Raw genomic sequence first — 18025 nt, forward strand, 5'->3', positions numbered from 1 at the left:
TTCTTTTTTTCAGGGATTGTGTACTTTTCTTTTTGCATTGTTTCTATATTTGCTGCGCGTTTATGTATTTGATTGTGTTGTGTGTATTTGCAGCGTGTTTATTGAATACTGTGCATGTGTTGTCTAATAAATATAAATTTGGTGGTGTTTTGTCTATTTGCATGCGTTTTCTGAAGATGCACAGTGTCTTGCCACTGTAATAATATAGCAAGTTTTACAGTTAATACACTAATCAGATAAAAACAAAATGCAAAATGTAGCATCTGCTCCATGATGGAAAATGAAAACTGTGGTGTATGTGGAAGCGTGGGGTGGTTGATCTACTGCATGTAGCTCATCTAGCATGTCAGACTTTTCATCCATAATGCAGCAGTCAAGCACCCCGGTGCCATGGCTACTGGCCCCCATTGCACCTTCAAAAGACAGCATGAATTATGAATACCCCACACACCAACACCCTGTTGTGAGTGTGTAATTACTGTGGGACATAAATACTTAGATTTGAAAAATATGTGCTTCTGAATGTACATTTTTAAAAGGTGGGTAATCTATATTTTCAGGGGATGAAGCTTTCAATAACCAGTGTTTATACTGGGATTCAATCACAGGTAATTGTAATTCCACTATGTATCTTATCAAAAAACAATGCTCCAATATATTACTCTTTTCCCCAGATCAGTATTATTAATATCAGGTTTTAGAAGCTTGTAAAACTGGATTTTGGAGACATTAAACCTACGTCTGAGAAAGGTATAGAAACTGGTAATCTAAAGAAAAGAAAAGCTGAGGATTCAAAGCCAACGAAAGTGTACATCTGCTCCACTCAGTTTGAGGATCAAAAAGGTTTACAGAGTTTCTCTTGGCTCGAGTTGGTGCAACAGCCTTAAGCCTAGATTCTGCCGGCCTGCAGTCATCACAGTGTTTAGTAATGCAGTGGCAAATCCTCACATCTCTGCCTAATCTACAAACACCTTTCCCTTTACTACAATGCACTGAATACATCGGAATTCATCTGTATTCAAGGCACACCTGTTTTGCTGCTTGTAGCTTTCTCCAGAACCATTGTATCCCAAAAACTTACTGAAGGCCCCTAAAAACACCTTACATTGCAACCCAACTGTACACTTACTATGTTGTTCTACTTCAAAAGGACCACATAGACCTAATTAATTTACCTGACAGAGAATGTTGCTGGTTATGTTGCATTCGGATTTTACTCACACTTTCACATTTGTAATATTACGTTTTACAGAAAAAAACATTTTGAGTACTTCTACCACTGTTAAACCCAATATTCCCAGTTAGAGAAAGGTTGAAAAGGAAAACAGGATGGGTTTGCCTGCAGGCCCTCAAATTGTTTTACATATTCTATTAATATAATAAACATTGCAGGTAATCTTGTGTTGCCAAAACCAATAATTTTGTCATTTTAGTCAAACTGTTATCTAAAACAAAGGTGACAACCGAAAACGTTATCTGTCGTAAACTGTCCTACTGTTTTCACAGACGTATGAAAATGCCAATTACATTAATGTACTTAGTAATGGAAGGTTTTTTTATAATGATATTGCATGTTGATATTGCCACAGTCAGCCTTTAATGACACTGGTGCTGTCTAGTCCCATCATTATTATCATGAATAAAATAAACACTGCAGCAGAGGTATTCATTTCCAAACAGGTTTAATGGATTGACCTTTAAAGCATGAATTTAATTAGCAAAGGTTTTTTGTCGGCGGTAATGTTATAAGTGTCATAAAGTCAATTAGTATGGCAAACGTACACAATTGAGTTGCAACAGCAGATTGAAGTGGCCGCTAGTGCTCGTTGAAGGAAGCAAAATAGTCTGGTTGAGAAGTTAGGATATCCAGCTGTCAGAAGTACACATGGTGAGATGTGTACCTAAGATTCTCATCCAGTGAATTGTCTGTTAAGTTCCTATCTATATAAGAGTGAGTTAAAACAATGATGATTTGGCATATGAGCCAGTGATAAAAGCGCTTGTATTTGTTGCTTTGTCAGGTAATACGTTCTGACTCTCTGGGCGGCTTTCCCATCCTAAATTCTAACACGAGTCTACAGTAAGTGATGCTTTTTAGGTCAGCAGCGAATAAGGGGAAAGTGGTGCCGGCTGCCTGCTCTTCTTTTGTCTCCACTTCATCAGCTAAGGTTTCTATCACATTTTATTGTGATTTTATCAGATCACAAGTTTAACCGGGCTAACTGCTCCACTTGTTTGACTGCTAAAGCTACATGCTAAATCAGTAAACAGTGCTGGAAAACATAGCGCCTCCCCTCACTGAGGTTTTTCAAAAAGACACTGACAGGAGTGAGGTGTTTTCTGCACTGATAAATTGTATGGGTATGATCTGGATGAGAAATCTAAAACTACATAGATACAGTGTGATGGTTAAAAGAAACCAACCCTGAGTGTTGGTAAAAGATGACAGATTCTATCATCCTATAAGAATTTGCCCACCAAACCATCCACTTAAAACTCCTTTCTCCCCTTTTTTTAACGCTATCACAATGTCAACTTATTTTCACATTTGCTATGTAAGGAATCATGATTTACATGAACAAAGAGACGTCTCACGTCAGGAAACTTCTGTCCACTTTTTTTCCTGGAGCTTTTCCGCATTTCACGACCCTCATCAGCCAGTGGAATTTGACAAGTTATATTTGTGGTCTGTACACTGAGATGTGGTCGAAATGACAACATTCAGTGTTTAAAAAAATAATCTGTAGAATTCGTATGTAACTAAAGTTTTATAAATACCAACATGACTAAGTGCTACGTTCAGGAACTGTAATCTATCAGGATACAATCCAAACAAGTGCTGGACATCCAGTACATAACTGTTTATTGAATAAGTGATCACTGTAATACTTTTGTTTTAGCAAGGAAAAGACCGGTGAAACACTGAAAATCCATTAAAAGTAATAAGTAAAGGTGGTTTTGCACAATGAAGCAAGTACTTCAGACACTAACTGGCTGATACCCAGTTGTTTGAGTTGGATCCTCCCTGGGCCACTAACAGTTTCTAACTGTGAAGACACAGATTGTATGCTTTGCTTATTGACTTAAGACAAGCCTCTCCAGACCGTCGCTGATCGAAAAAGGGCCTCAGTTCATTAACTCAGCTACCCTGAGGAACTTTTCTCCTCTGTTCTGATAAGTTTTCCCCCTGTGTGAAACCTGGCATGTTGATCCACGCCACCTGACAGCAACCCATTCATCTTCCCCCATCTTCTTTGTTTGATCCTACAGCCCAGGGACTTCAAAGCCAATAGGCCAGTAGGCTGGTTGTCCACACACGAAGCTGATAGCTACAAGGAACTATGGTACACGCCCCACGATACATAACAACCCGTGGTCAGAGGTCTTCTTGGAAACATGCAGCTTTCATGGTTATGTCGGCTTTTTGGACAATGATCCCAACAGGCAGCTGGGTAGCTTTTTCAGTCTTTTAGATTCATTTCATATTAAATTCAGCCATTTACTGTGTTTTTCTATTTCTCAAGCAGGCTGTCCAAATTGTATTTGCAGCATTATTCATACACTACAACAATTAAAACATCAACAGGGGAAGAAGAAAAATATGTACATTATTCATATCTGTCCTACAGGGAGACAGAGCTAATGAGAGGCTGAAGCTTTGAAGTCATGGAGCCCTCAGTGAGGTGAATGGCATGAATTAAATACAACCATCAGACACACTTTGCTTTCTAGATGACTAATTTTAGCCAGTGTTATGGGCACTGTCTTGTCTAATTTTTATTTGAATATAATTAACTCTACTCCACGCCCGTATCTAGGAGAAGGTCAGCCTCAAATACGTGCAGCACCTCAAGAGCTGGTAGGGACTGGATATGGAATGAAGAGGAAATAAATATTCCATGAGAATATACAGTATATGAAAGCGCAAGATACAGTTGTTGTGAAGTGGAGTGGAATGGATGCATTTCTTTTAACGCCTCTTAAAGCAAGATAAGTGTGAAATGATTTGGCAAAAGGTCGCTTTGTTAAATAGAGGAGGCTCTGCCAGCCAGACTTGACCCCTTTCCCTGACACTGCCGATGTCCGCCGTCATGGCCTGTGCCATGCTGATATGCTATCTGCCAGAACAGATGTCTGCTCTGGCCTCGCAGCGCCACTCTCCGGTCCTCTACTTTACTCCTAGCTGCCTGCTGATGTTTTGCCCGTCCTAGCTCTTTGTATAACTCTTGTCTCCTTGAAGCACAACGGAGAGATAACCGAGACCTACACTGACCTTACTGTTAAAGGGAAGCTGTCTGCTGATGAAAGGTCTGCGCGAGTCTGAGGACAGGCATGACATAAAGACATCCAGCAAGAGCAACATGGTGTAAATGTTTGGCCTACCTCCACAGTGAGCTCTCCAGTACCTTGGTGGAGTCCGCGTGGTAGTACTTGGTCAGGATCAGGATGACCTGCAAGAGATGGTGAAAGAGAGAAGTACATTTAGCTATTACTAAAGAAAAGGACTGGTTAGTGCTTTCACAGCTTCAGCTAGGCTTCAGTTTTCCATTGTCTCTCTTGTTTTAGCCTCACTTAGTCATGTCATTACAGACTCTGCGACTCCCTCCTTCTCTGCATTACCTGCTGATTCCATTCACCTGGACTGCCGCACCCTCACCCGTTCCTCATCAAATGTCCCGGTCCATTTCCTTAGTTCTTTTCCTGATTGTTTTGTGTGTTACTGCCAAGCTCTCCAGTGTTGCTTTGTCTATATTTGCCTGCCTGTTTTTAGACCATGGATTCTGCCTGCCTCTCTTTGGTTTTGTTTGCCTGTGTGACTGATCTCCGGGTGTGGGCAAAACAACTCAACGCTCCAAAAACAGTGGAAAGGGTTGCGGCTTTTGAAAAGATGCACACCTCATAATCAACATGTTTACACATCCTGCCCAAAACAGTTTTTTTGTAACATCTTAAAAAAAAAATTGTTGTAATAACTGATGCCTTATTTTATTTCCTCTAAATGTTTAGTGTATGCATCAAACAAAAAATAATTCCTTGTAAGTAAAAAATTACTTGTCAATAAACCTGATTATGAAGGTAATTGTTAGTTAGATAAAATAAATTTAAATTTACCAACTTATATAACTGCCTTAATGGCCGTTCTACCAGCTATTACTTGCTAACGTGCTAATGGCTGACTGAATACTGTGCAGCAGTTCCTTTAACATTGCAATCCCTGATGGCGAGCAACAGTGGTAACACAACACTCATTATAATCCATAGTGGGCAATTATTTCACAATGGACTTTTCGATCAAATTGAAAATAAATTACAGCTCTTAATTTGTTAACCAATTTTCTATAGTTACATTTTTTGGAACAAACTCAGTGAAAGAAAACCAAATATGTAGGCAGAGTGACATGTCAGTGTTTAAAATTGTCATTATCAACATTTCTATTTTTTATCTTTTAAAAGAACTGTTACAGTTTCAGGCGCCAAGAGTTGAGGGAAATATACATACAATCAATATGTATATTTTAATGCGCCAGGGATCTATGTTTAATATCCATATATATATATATATATCCATATATATATATATATATATATATATATATATATATATATATATATATATATATATATATATATATATATATATATATATATATATACACACACACACACATACATAAATACGCACACACATGTATTATATATATATATATATATATATATATATATATTTTTTTTTTTTTTTAATGTTGGGATGCATTATTCATATGACCAAGACATCTTGGTCTAGGGCACAAACCCCCATGTGCGTATATTGGATCTGAGACTCTTGTCTTTCATATTTCTGAGAACTCCCGTTCTTGACAGCTCGGGCTGCTGGGATTTGCGTTGCCATGGCAAGAGTACCAGTGGTTTAGGCAGCTCAGTGGGGCCTAGACGTGTGATTGACAGGCTGGCTTGCAGTCCTAGGTGTTGTAAAGAGTGGCTTTAGGCAGAGGGATGTTTATTGGCTGAGGGGTCCTGCCCAGAGGCAGCTTCCAACAGCAGGCCGTGTTGAAGGTGGCTGCTCCAGGGAGTAAAGCTGCAAGCTCATGTGCGCAATAGGGACACTCCTGATACATCTTAATGTGGAAAGCAAGAACAGCCTTTAGCATCATATTATCTGTGGTGATAGTACACAATTAGGGCTTGAATTTTTGGTGACTTGCAGAACATGTGCATGGACATTTGACAGTCTGGGTAGCCTGGGAAAATGAAAGACAAGTTCAGGAGGTAAATATCTGCTTGATTTCTTCGTTAGATCAAATTAAAGCTGTGCTGTCTTACTTGGCTGACATAATATGATACCTGGCTGCAAGCCAAATATTTTCTGAAATATGCTTCTGTCCTGTCAGAATGTTTAGCCTAAATGTGTAGCATACAATCTAGCATTAAGTAGTGCCCAAGGCTTCGCATTGCCCCCTTGTGTAAGGGAAGGCTTCACAGCCTGTTGTATGCAGCTGCAGTTACTATTAAAAATTAAACATAAAGACCCTCCACTGAGGCGGGTCTTTAACTATGTCTTAAAAGAGTTTTATTTTCGCACAAAACTTGGTTAAAGTTGAGCACCACAGCCAGGGACACACAGAATGAGCTTTGAGAGCTCTAGACCAATTACCACAACACAGACTGCCATCAAAGCCACTCAGGGGAGTCTCTAGGCACTTGGCTGAAAACAACCCAAACTCATGAGTTTCAACCCTGATGAAGCTTGGCTTCCAAAGATGTTCATTGAATCCACAAAACCGGAACAGAGAAACATTTCCCTGAGCGGCAGACCAGACCAGACCAGGCCAGGCCAGGGCTGATAACGACCTCGGTAACAACTCTAAAGCAGATGCAATAAAAGTTTAAAACCTGCTTTTGCCCTGCCTCAAACTGTCATTAAAAACTCTTTTTGCTGATGAGGAAACCCTATCTGAATTTACGAATGTGCGAACCTTGTGAGGCTCTCCGAGTCATGCAGCATGTAGCAAGTGTTCACCAATTGTGACTCAACTGGTGTCTCTGGAAACAGGCTGTCCGCCTCTGCACAGCTGTCCCCCTAATGAGATACTGCTGCAAAGCAAGACACTCATTCCTTGCATGCAGGCAGTAACAGCACTAGTGCCTTGACTTAAGGATTAGATCTACAATGCCGCATACATAGTACATGTGCACCACTAACCTCACTTTCTTTTTTATCATTCAGCTTTTAACCTCCAGTTGAAAATGTAAGGTATAAAGCTACATTGACTGATTAACGTATTTATTTTGAGAAACAACAGAAAACACATCTGACTCTATCAATTTCTTTGTGGCCACTAGGGTTGGGAGGTAATACAGTAATACGGTACACCGCAGGGTCTTAAAAGTAGGCAACGGTATGCGTTTCTATACAGTCATGAGAACAAATGCAATGCACTTATATAGGAGACAAGGATTAAATATTAAATATCATTTATGTAATGCCTGAAAAGTCTACAAAATTCAAAAATATTGGTTAGTGTAGCTTTATGGCAAATTGTTGACCCTCAATTAACAATTATTTTAATTATCTATTAATCTGCCAATCTTTTGCTTGATTAATCAAGTAATCATATGGTGTACAAACTATCACACTTGACAACATAAGCAAGGCACATCAATGGGTTGTCTGGGTCAGCCAGTCTTTATACTGCCTCAATACATACAGATCATGTGCCATATAATAGTGCTGGGTTAGAAAAGAAGCTCCCCATGAAAATGTAATACTCTACAGCCTCTGACAGCGTCGTAGCTTTTCTGACAAAAAATGCAATTGGCCTGTAAACCCTGTCTACAATATAAATCTATAATTATAGCTTTCTAAACGTGTTACACATGAAATGACAACCTCTGTCTTGTACATGAAAATGAGAAGGGGAAAGAAACAGCCTCTAAATCTATCAGTCCATCTTTGTCCCATGAGATTGAGGTATGCATCATTCAGCCAAATGTCGATGCCAATGAAATATTCTGCCTCTCTATCCCAACGTTAAGTCTGTCTTCAAGGTCTAAGTTGTGCTCAATTGGAAAATTATTTTTCTTTGGGGAGAAAGTGGACAGGGCAAGGATGTATTTGGCCATAAATCACTACTGGCAGGAGGCAGAGAGAGCATTTATTTGGCAGCATCAAACCAAGCCACATTGACAAAACTGCTGAACAGCACAGAAGACAGATTTCTCTATTGCCTTGAGTGTACAGAGCAGTCTGTTAAGACAACAACTTGGCAACTTCTACCTACAGCTCATTGGACTAAACAGCATAATTGGCACAGGCTGAGAATCCAACCAGAGCAGTAAGAAGAAAATCCCTTCTTTTTGAGGAAATGCTATGCCATACCAGTCAGTTTTAATCCAATACAAATAAATAACAGAACAATACTTCAACAAGTATCGGAAAACTTGTCAAGTTATAGCCAACAAAGTCTTGGAGCTTATTGTTTTCATGAGCAATCACAGAAAAAGGTATCCATATCCTTTGTTGATAAAGATAACAAACTGAAAGAAGTTTGTCTGTGAACTTGCTGACCTACTAATACTGTTGTAGAGGAAGTTTCGCTCTATTATAACCACCGTATAATACCATAACCACATAATCAGCCACTGTGGGTTTCTTGTTTGTAAGCTAGTGGACAATCGTCTAATGGCTTTTATTGGGGAAAAGTCAACAGGGAGGTCAGGACCCACTGATGACTTCACACAAGAGCTACAAGAGACCCCATTGAGAGTCAAATTCATAGCCGAGCTCCTTATGAACTCCAGCTTGACAACCACTGTTATCCCCGAGGCATTCCCAGCAACTGTGAGCCAACGGAGCGCTATCAATCAGCTATTGTGGAGACAGAAGGAGAAAGGGATCACCAAAGAAAGGAGCTGTGGGGAATTAAAGACAGACTATGAGGCTCTGGAGAAAGAATGCATGCATTCATTTTGAAAGTGAAAACAGTAAAATATAAGAAGTCCATTAAAATGTGTGACACCCCTCCTCATCACACCGGACACTTGGCATTCTTCAAAAACAGACCACACACATTAACAATTCATCACAGTCCGCAATATAATAAAAAGGGAGGAACTCATTTTAATCTAATTTTCCCAAAAAAAGACAATGAAAAATGTACTTTCTTGGGACATTTCTCTCTCTTTCTCTCTCTCTCTCACTCACTCACTCACTCACTCACTCACACTCACACACACAAGAAGGAAGTTGCAGTTAAATGTGTTGGTGTCTTACTATCCCCTTGATACCGCTGCTGCTTTAGTCAATTTCCCGCATTTGTGTACCTGAACCTCTTGTGTCTTGACTTTTGGTTCTTACCGCCACTATTTTGCGTGCAAATCCATTCTTTGCCATTGCATTTTGCAATTCCAAAGCATGAAATTCACTAGCTCAACGGATGCATGTTACTGGGATAAAACCTGACATCCGGCACGTATCCCGAGCGCTATCTCCACTTAACGGTTGTTGTAGTTTGAAGAAAGGTAAAACGAGAACAACATTTTTTATTCAAGACAAGACAAGTGAGGTAGTTGGAGTGTGGTAGGTCTGGCATTTCAACAAAATTCATTGACTGTATATTATTGTGGGTTAGTGAGAAATTGATATTTGTGTGTAATTTGGATAAAATAACCCTTTAAAGAAGCAAAGTGTTATTGTTGTATGTTATTATCCCATAGTCTTGAATCCTAACTGGTTATCCAGGGGACATTGTCGTGCCCTGTCCTTGCTTACTCAGGCACACACATACACACACCAAATAGTTCCCTTCTACCCCATCCTTCCCGTTTAATGGTCACACTGCTCATTCAGGACCAGCCGCCACTGACTACTCACATCTGGTTGAAATCGTTTTTGTGTTGGACCTTGACCATGCTGTCTGAGGCCAGCCTTTGACCTGCACACTCGTTACCATTTTAACAGTATTTTTGAGATTGCCAACATTGATTAAACTGCTCAGGCAGAGAAGGGAGGACAATTACATAGACATTTGCTTCTGCTTGCCTTTTGCTCTGTCCACACAGAAAGCTAACTTGCAAGAGTCCATCTATACCCAGATGGAATGGAAGCCCATCTGGATGCCAGATATACTGTAGTAGTTGTTGAATTATTTCAACTTTGTTATTCTTTTCCACTCTTTACATTCAATATTGGAAGAGCTTCTCATTTTTCCCATTATTACTGTTTGTCATGATACAGATTTGACATTTTACACAAACAGTTTTTACAGTCTTTGTGTGTTTATCATTGATCAAGCAACATGGCTAAATAGCACACTATATTTTAAAGCAATCAACTTCCAAATTTCATGTAGATTAATTAATATTGTTAGGTATATGTAATATCTCCAGAAGTCAGCCAGTTCAAACTTAATGTGCTTAATTCGCCATTTCAAGGCCCTGCACTTCTCCTACAGCTTTAACCCGATGTATTTTGCCGTTATTGTAACAGAAAGTTGGTTTAACTAATGCTTGATAAGAGTCCATCTACAAACCAATATTTACTCATAGTCATGGCGCCACATACTGGCAACTGGAATTCAGACTTTCATAAAAACATGACATTTTCAAGTTCTGGTCAACACTTTATATTGAGAAACATTATGCATCACTTGTGCCACTCCCTATACTTTCATAACTCATGAATCATTTGACATACAATCTTGTATGAGGCATTATTGCACTCAGCAGAGATCAGATTTCCATTGGTGACGGTTTCCTCCGCCCCAATACTTTAACCACACACCCATAAAACAACCAATGAACCATTTGACACAGTGTCCAACGGTTGCGCAAACGCAGGACCATGTCAACCAGCCTCCCGCTGGTAACCCTGACGTGCTGGAACGTGTTAGGAAAGGGAAGGTGTGATATTTATATAAGTCATAGTTCTATTATCTTTACGTTACTGTTACAATGAACAGCATCTCAAAATCTGAGGCCATGGTTCTCAGCAGGAAACAGATGGAGTGCTTTCTTCGGGTAGGGAGTGAGTACTTACCCCAAGTGAAGGATTTTAAGTACCTTGGGGTCTTGTTCGCGAGCAAGGGGACCATGGAGCGTGGGATTGGTCTGAGAATTGGAGCAGCCGGTGCAGTATTACATTCTGTTTATCGCACCGTTGTGACAAAAAGGGAGCTGAGCCAGAAGGCAAAGCTCTCGATCTACCGGGCAATTTGTTGCTTGGAGTAGAGCCGCTGCTCCTTCGCATCAAAAGGAGCCAGTTGAGGTGGTTCGGGCATCTGGTAAGGATGCCTCCTGGGCGCCTCCCTAGGGAGGTGTTCCAGGCATGTCCAGCTGGGAGGAGGCCTCGGGGAAGACCCAGGACGAGGTGGAGAGATTATATCTCCAACCTGGCCTGGGAACGCCTCGGGATCCCCCAGTTGGAGCTGGCTGATGTGGCTCGGGAAAGGGAAGTTTCGGGTACCCTACTGGAGCTGCTGCCCCCGCGACCCGATACCGGATATGTGGTCGAAGATGGATGGATGTTACAATAATTGCGATTTCTATAATCTTTATAGTGGTTGCTGTGCATCTCTCTCTCTCTCTCTCTCTCTCTCTCTCTCTCTCTCTCTCTCTCTCTCTCTCTTTCTCTCTCTCTCTCTCTCTCTCTCTTCTCTCTCTCTGGGCTTGTTGGGTCTCTGTAAATTATATAGTGTGGTCTAGACCTACTCTGTATCTAGACCTACCTAATTTGTAGGAGATCATTTCTATTATAATTTCAATATAATTCAATTCAATTAACTTCATTTATCTGTCAGGAGGCTATATGGCACTATTGCTTTTGCTCAATATTGTTCAGACTCAGTATTTTCCAACAGAGGCGATGAGTACAATGTTATCATGACCACACTGTTATGTGAGAGTAGTAGGTTGATGAACAGCAGAATTTAATTATGCAGGGTTCCAGAATGCCATCAAACATCTAGCATTGCCAACTGAAGGAACCAAGCAGGCCTGACTTATGCCCAATCCAAATTTTCTTCAAGACTTGCCCTTTTCAGAGTGTATCTTCAGCAACATACAAAGAGCGGAAGAGCTGAGGGTGATAGACTGACAGACTTTTTCCTGGAAATGTACTTCCGTTGATCCAGACTCAGTGAGACAAAAAATTTTCATTGGTCTCACAGGTCAGTTTGCTGGTCTGTTTTTCTATGTGTGTAGAACTATCAATCTTCCTGTATAATACCATTCATAAAAAAGATATAATATTATTTGAATATTTAATGTGCAAATGGAGCCTGTTATTAATATGTACAGCAAAATACACAGGCTTATTCATTGCCAATGCCACTTTAAGAACTTTGTAATGAAGCATTTACTAACAAGTGTATTGTTGTAAAGGCAAACGGTGCTCGGTTAGCACTCCAACATCATGTTAGAGAGCACACGCAAAACGATTTGTGATAAACTAGCTTAATGAGTCACAACAGTGTTAGCCACGATGCTAACGGCATTGATAACTAAGCCAAATGGTGCTGTCATTACTATTTTTGTGATTTACAGCAACCTGTTTCTTGCAGATTGTCTCGTTATTGAGAATACAGCTGTTAGGTGATAAATGAAGTTGAAGCTAAGTCTGACAGCTGTGAGGCAGCTAAAATTTACTTTAGCTGTCTCCATTAAGCTCCTATAACTCGCGACGCAGTTAGGAAACACGGACGAGCTATCTAATGATAACTGATGATAAGCATTTTAGCTCGGTGGATGTTAAAACTATTTCCCACCCTTCTGCTGATTCCCACTGTTCTAATGTTACTCAGTATGTCACGTTGACAATACCTCCATGATCTAAAGACCTCAAAATGCCTTGTGTTACTCACTCCTGCTTATTTATTGTTCATCAGACGTGACATGACAAAAGCATTGTTTTCACACGTAGGCCAAGGTGAAAGAGAGAAATTAGCCAACATTTATTTAAAAAATAAAAATAAAATCACATTTGAATAGTCATTGCAGCATTCAAATAGTATTGATTTTTTTTACAATTCGAAATTAGTAGTAATTATTATTAGGACTTGTGTGTATGTGACCATGAAAGTAGAATTGGTTGTTCTCTGGTGCAGAAAATCTGCTTTGCGGTGTGGGGTAGTCCTAGCTTTAGTTTAAGCAGAAATAAGACATGAACATATTTAAATTGTTATTATTTAGATATGAATTATACAATATGATCCAATAATTACTATAGTGCCATATCTGCATTTTTAAAATATTATTTTCTCAGTTTTTAAGCCACATTTTCATGTGGATGTTTGCAATAAAACTGCAGTGACATAAGGAGATCACCGATGTCTGTTAAAAGTGGTGAGATGTGCAGTCCAGATGTTTCAATATGAATTATTACCTTGCTACAATCTCAAATAATGGGAAATGTGTGCTTGTTTGGTTCATGTTTGATCTGAAAGTGTCTGTCATTTGTAAAGTCTCCTTTTGAACCAAAAACCTTCCACACCTTACTTTCCGACTTTCACCCATCTTTTGTAATTTTCTTTCCCTCTTTTATGTTGAACAGGTCTTTTGTTGTTTCCACCTTCTCCTTTTGATCTCTACGCAAGTCTCTGCGGTTTTCTTTCCGTCTTTCTTCTAGCTTCCTCTGCTCTCCCATGAATAGCGATTGCTATAATTGGTCTCTGATCAAATTGGTGGCTTGTTTTCTAAAGAAGATACTGGAACAGATAGGACTGACGATGTTCACACAAATGCACGTGCATCCTTCTCCAATTCTCTTAAATTATGGGGTGCATCACAACTGCAGGCTATCTTTGAAAACGCACATTACTGTAATTCCAATGCCATCATAAAAGGATGTCATTAACACAAATTTAAGCCTGAACCATTTATCCACGCAAATATGCTGTTTATTCCTGGATGTGAAATTGCGAGGATGATTTGGCCTGTGGAGACTCCAGTAGAATGACGATGCTCAATCTGACAGCTAATTGGACCGACAGGACTGAGAGAGCTGAGTTCCTTAGATGTGTGATAATCCACTGCTGGGAGCCTGAGGCCTTTGGGACTGAATGAGAGTGTAGGGCGAGGAAGAAGAAGCGATAAAGAGAGATATGGGATATAGTGGGATACAGGGAGATAAAAGGAAGATAGCGAGAGACCCAGAGACAAAGAAAAGAGCTGAAAGGAGAAAAGAGTTGAGAATGGATAGGTTGGAGGGAAGACGTGGCATGAAAGGAAGAGATAAAGAAAAATTACAGTTAGAGAACGACTGAGAAAGATGCAAATAAGGGAAGGGCTGGAGAGTGATAGAGGAGGGAAACAAGTGAGTGAGGCGTTAGAAATAGAAAAGGGGGTTGGGGTGGGGGATTGGGGGTTTGAAGGCTGTAACAAGGATGGTAATCGATGACGCCGAGGGATTAAGACAAGCCTTCTGGCCCTCAAATGTGTCCATTGATCTGAGAGGCTTACTGGGGACGAGGCAATGAGGTTTCATGGGCCTGCTGGGACAGCCAACCCAACTTAACCTGGCTCTTAGCAATCAGTGCTGGTCTTCAAGGGGAAATCTGATGAGGTTCATGACCTTAGACATGTACCGTAATTCTCCAATACAAACAGATGAACTGGAAGCTAGACGTGTTTGTCTTTACTAAGCAAAGACCAAATAGAATATAAGCTTCCAATCATGTCTACTGTCTTTTTTCTCTTTTGTACTGAATGTCAAGGCAGAAAATAGTTGTTAAGCAAAGTTCCCATGGCCTTTTGGACAGCTTTGATAGCTTGGTGTGCTACAATGTCAGAGACTTTGAAAGATGCTGAAAAGTCAAAACTCATTGTAGTTCTTGTAGAATTCACTTAGCATGATGGACTTGCCTGATCTTTAGAAAACATGAAGAAAAATGTATTTATAATATAAAGGAAAAGTAGTAAAAAGAATAGTCAGAAATAATAGAACGGAAATAATAGAACGGGTTTAACAGTTGGGTCTCAACGTTTTTTCTTATGTTGAGTGAGGCTCGAGGAACATCATAAAAAGTAAAGTGTAATTGGATAGTCAAACAAGTGCTCAATTTGACTCAATTAGACACATTTTGAAACATAAACCTAAACCTTTACCTTGTTAGATCTTGCATAACTATTTTTGGGCTTCTTGGGGCAAAGGTGTCAACAAAGCTTCACATATTAACACCTTTAAAGGTGCCCTGCCACACGTGTTTCATGACTTTGTTGTAATGTCTAAAGTTCTACCATAGACTCTGTAACTTGGTTACCTTAGTTACCTTGTTTCAAGCCATTCTAGCGTGATATAGAAAGCCTGCAGGAAGACTCAGCTCCATTTGGGCCAGTTCTCATGAATATTCAACAAGCTAAGCTGCTTGACTCTGATTGGCTAACAGCTAGCCAATGAGACCCTTGCTATCAGCATCCTTTACCCAGCGCAACTGTGCGAGCTCATGAATAGTATTGAGCTCATGCAACATGACGTCAGACTGGCTAGCTGTTGTGATTGCCTGTTGTAATTGGCCTTTTATTTCTTTTCAGTGTCTAGAGCTGACAGAGGTGGTAAGAGTTCATTTTCACATTCATCACATAACACAAACACATATGGACCTGACATATTGAAAGTTATAGTTCATGTGAAAAACATCTTAGCAATAACTGCCTATTTAAAGCAGGCATGATTAGCATTTTAAAATCCAATACACAATATAATACATTCTCTTTTTAGCTCTGTTTATCTCCACCACCCCTCTGTGTTGTTCGGTGGTAGTTTGATCTATCTGGTCTATCAGAGGTTTTCCACTGAAAACAGCTGGCTACTGTGTCTGGAAACAACACTGATGAGGATGGTGATACAAAATCAAATAAATATAGATAAAAGACACAAACAGTCCGCAGTGCTGAGGAAACCACCGAGTCCAGTGATTAGTGTTAGTGGGTTTGAGTGACAACTTTTCACATACATGTCATTTGATCTATTGCCAACTTAGATATATTAATTATAGCTTCTTTAAAGATCAGAAGTCATAAATAAAAGTAAGCACAGCATTTTGAAATATTTTTGCTTTGTGCTGAAACAAGTAGTGTGATTACATGATAATTTAAAAAAAATCCCTGTTTCAAAGAAATGACTTGAATATATTACATTTTCTGCAATATATGAACAACATACTGTATAGCCCTCTGCTGACATCGGCCTGACTAGATTACAAGTCGGGGTTAAATTGTTCCTTTACACTTGAGAGTACATTTTCACCATGTGCTCCAAAAGTGCTAAAGAGACTTAGAAACTTCAATAAGTAGATGCCTTTGAATTCAGAAACAGAATGATGATCTGTGATGTGTCTGTCTCTTTCATGCAGGCTTTTGCAGAATGAAACACTGATGTCTCTGCTGACTAACAGTCACTGGCATCTGAAAGTCAGAATCACAAGAAGAAAGATGGACTAAGTAGACTGATAAGTTGCTGAGGACGCCTCTCATCAGGTGGACAGATTTTGTATTGTGTTTCTAAAGCTCCAATGAAATCGTTTCAATAAAAGACAAGACAGGAATTTAAAGAGGAGAACATGAAAATCAGGGAGAGAAAGGCAAAGATGAAACAATGATAGTAGTTAAAGAGCACCTGTGTGAGGGGTTAGCGCATGTGTAAAGGAAGTCTTACTGTATTTGGTTAATGTGACGATAAAATACAATTTGATTGCATGCTTCCTTAATTGATTGATTGCCTTATTGAATGATTTTGTGATTTTCATTGCACGAAACTGGTTCTGTCTGTCTTTTCTGAATGTATCGACTGGAACACTCTGAACTTTCTTGACTTTATCATAATACATCTAAGCTTAATATATTCCATTATGTTCTGTTTACTCTCACACATTCTCATGCAGCTCTGTTTTCTCTTAGTGTGTCTGTCCTGGCTACCTTCCTTTACTGGTGGCATAGACGGCGGCTCCTGTCCTAACTCAGGGGATACAGCTCCTCGCCACATCTGAACAGCTGTCGCCTCGTCATTATCATAATCCCACTTCCTCTCCCTTTGTCTCTCCCCTGCTTCTCCTTTGCCATATGTTTTGTTTTTGCCTCGTCGTAGATGCCCATTGCCAGCTCTTTTGTCCCTTACCACCATTGCCCTTTACCTCATACTTATAAGCACACTCTGTACAACAAACGTAACAAATCCAAAACCCACAGTATTAACAAATCCCACTGTTAAGAATCTAGCGATGCCAGAGTTTGTTTTGTGAATGGGAGTTAAAGATAATTTGGGTAATTGGAGTCGAGTGTAACAAGTATCGGATGCAACATTAAACACAAAGTGCAAATACTCTCAGGGTCTAATTTGGGAAAATCTATTCATGGAGCTGCTCTAATTACACAAAGGAGATACTTTATTTATACATTTACATTATTATATAGTGATTTCCTCTTTCCAATGACAGGGGTTCAAGACCAGATCATACCCTACCTGTTGTGTGTAAACCTTTATGTGTTAATGAGCTGTAAAGAAACTACAAATGATATTTGCTTGTTTCTGATTATGCTGACTCTTGAGGAGACTGCAGGCTCTTACTGCGACTGTACCGTTAATGTTATTTCACAAGACAGTGTGTACTCACATGGATAGGAACAGGGTTATTACCACCAGTCAAAGCCAGCAGAACATATTATGGAAATTACAAAACTGAATACAAATAGATTATCAAAGTGCCGTTTACATAGAGCAAACCTTGGTTGGATTGAAAAAACAAAATCACAATTAACCCTGTATTCACTGAGTTAGCACTGGAGTATGGTCTGGCTATCTATTTTAGATCTATTAAAACCCACCTGTAAAAGAAGTAAGTCTAGAGTGAAGATAAGAAAGAATAAAAAGAATACAAAATACTAAAAAGTACAACAAAATACAAAAATACCTCATTGGGCAATATTGCATTAAAAACTGTAAAAGAGGCTCAGATGAAGTGTCTGTGATCCAAAAGGAAAAAAGGATTGGATAGACACGCCATTATAGCTTATCAGACCGTGTCATAGGTAAAAA

At 39.6% G+C, this 18025-nt stretch overlaps 1 protein-coding gene across 5 annotated transcripts in view; it reads right to left on the reverse strand.

Annotated features, from left to right (window-relative positions):
- Positions 1-18025, reverse strand: part of sorcs2 (sortilin-related VPS10 domain containing receptor 2) — a 356230-nt gene that overhangs the window by 261314 nt on the left and 76891 nt on the right. For all 5 annotated transcript variants that reach the window (XM_034901195.1, XM_034901192.1, XM_034901194.1 and 2 more), the window contains exon 2: positions 4384-4451. In XM_034901195.1, the coding sequence (XP_034757086.1) occupies positions 4384-4451 (68 nt within the window). The remainder of the gene's footprint in view (positions 1-4383; positions 4452-18025) is intronic.

The sequence above is a fragment of the Etheostoma cragini genome, chromosome 19, assembly GCF_013103735.1.
Source record: "Etheostoma cragini isolate CJK2018 chromosome 19, CSU_Ecrag_1.0, whole genome shotgun sequence".
Lineage (NCBI taxonomy): Eukaryota > Metazoa > Chordata > Actinopteri > Perciformes > Percidae > Etheostoma > Etheostoma cragini.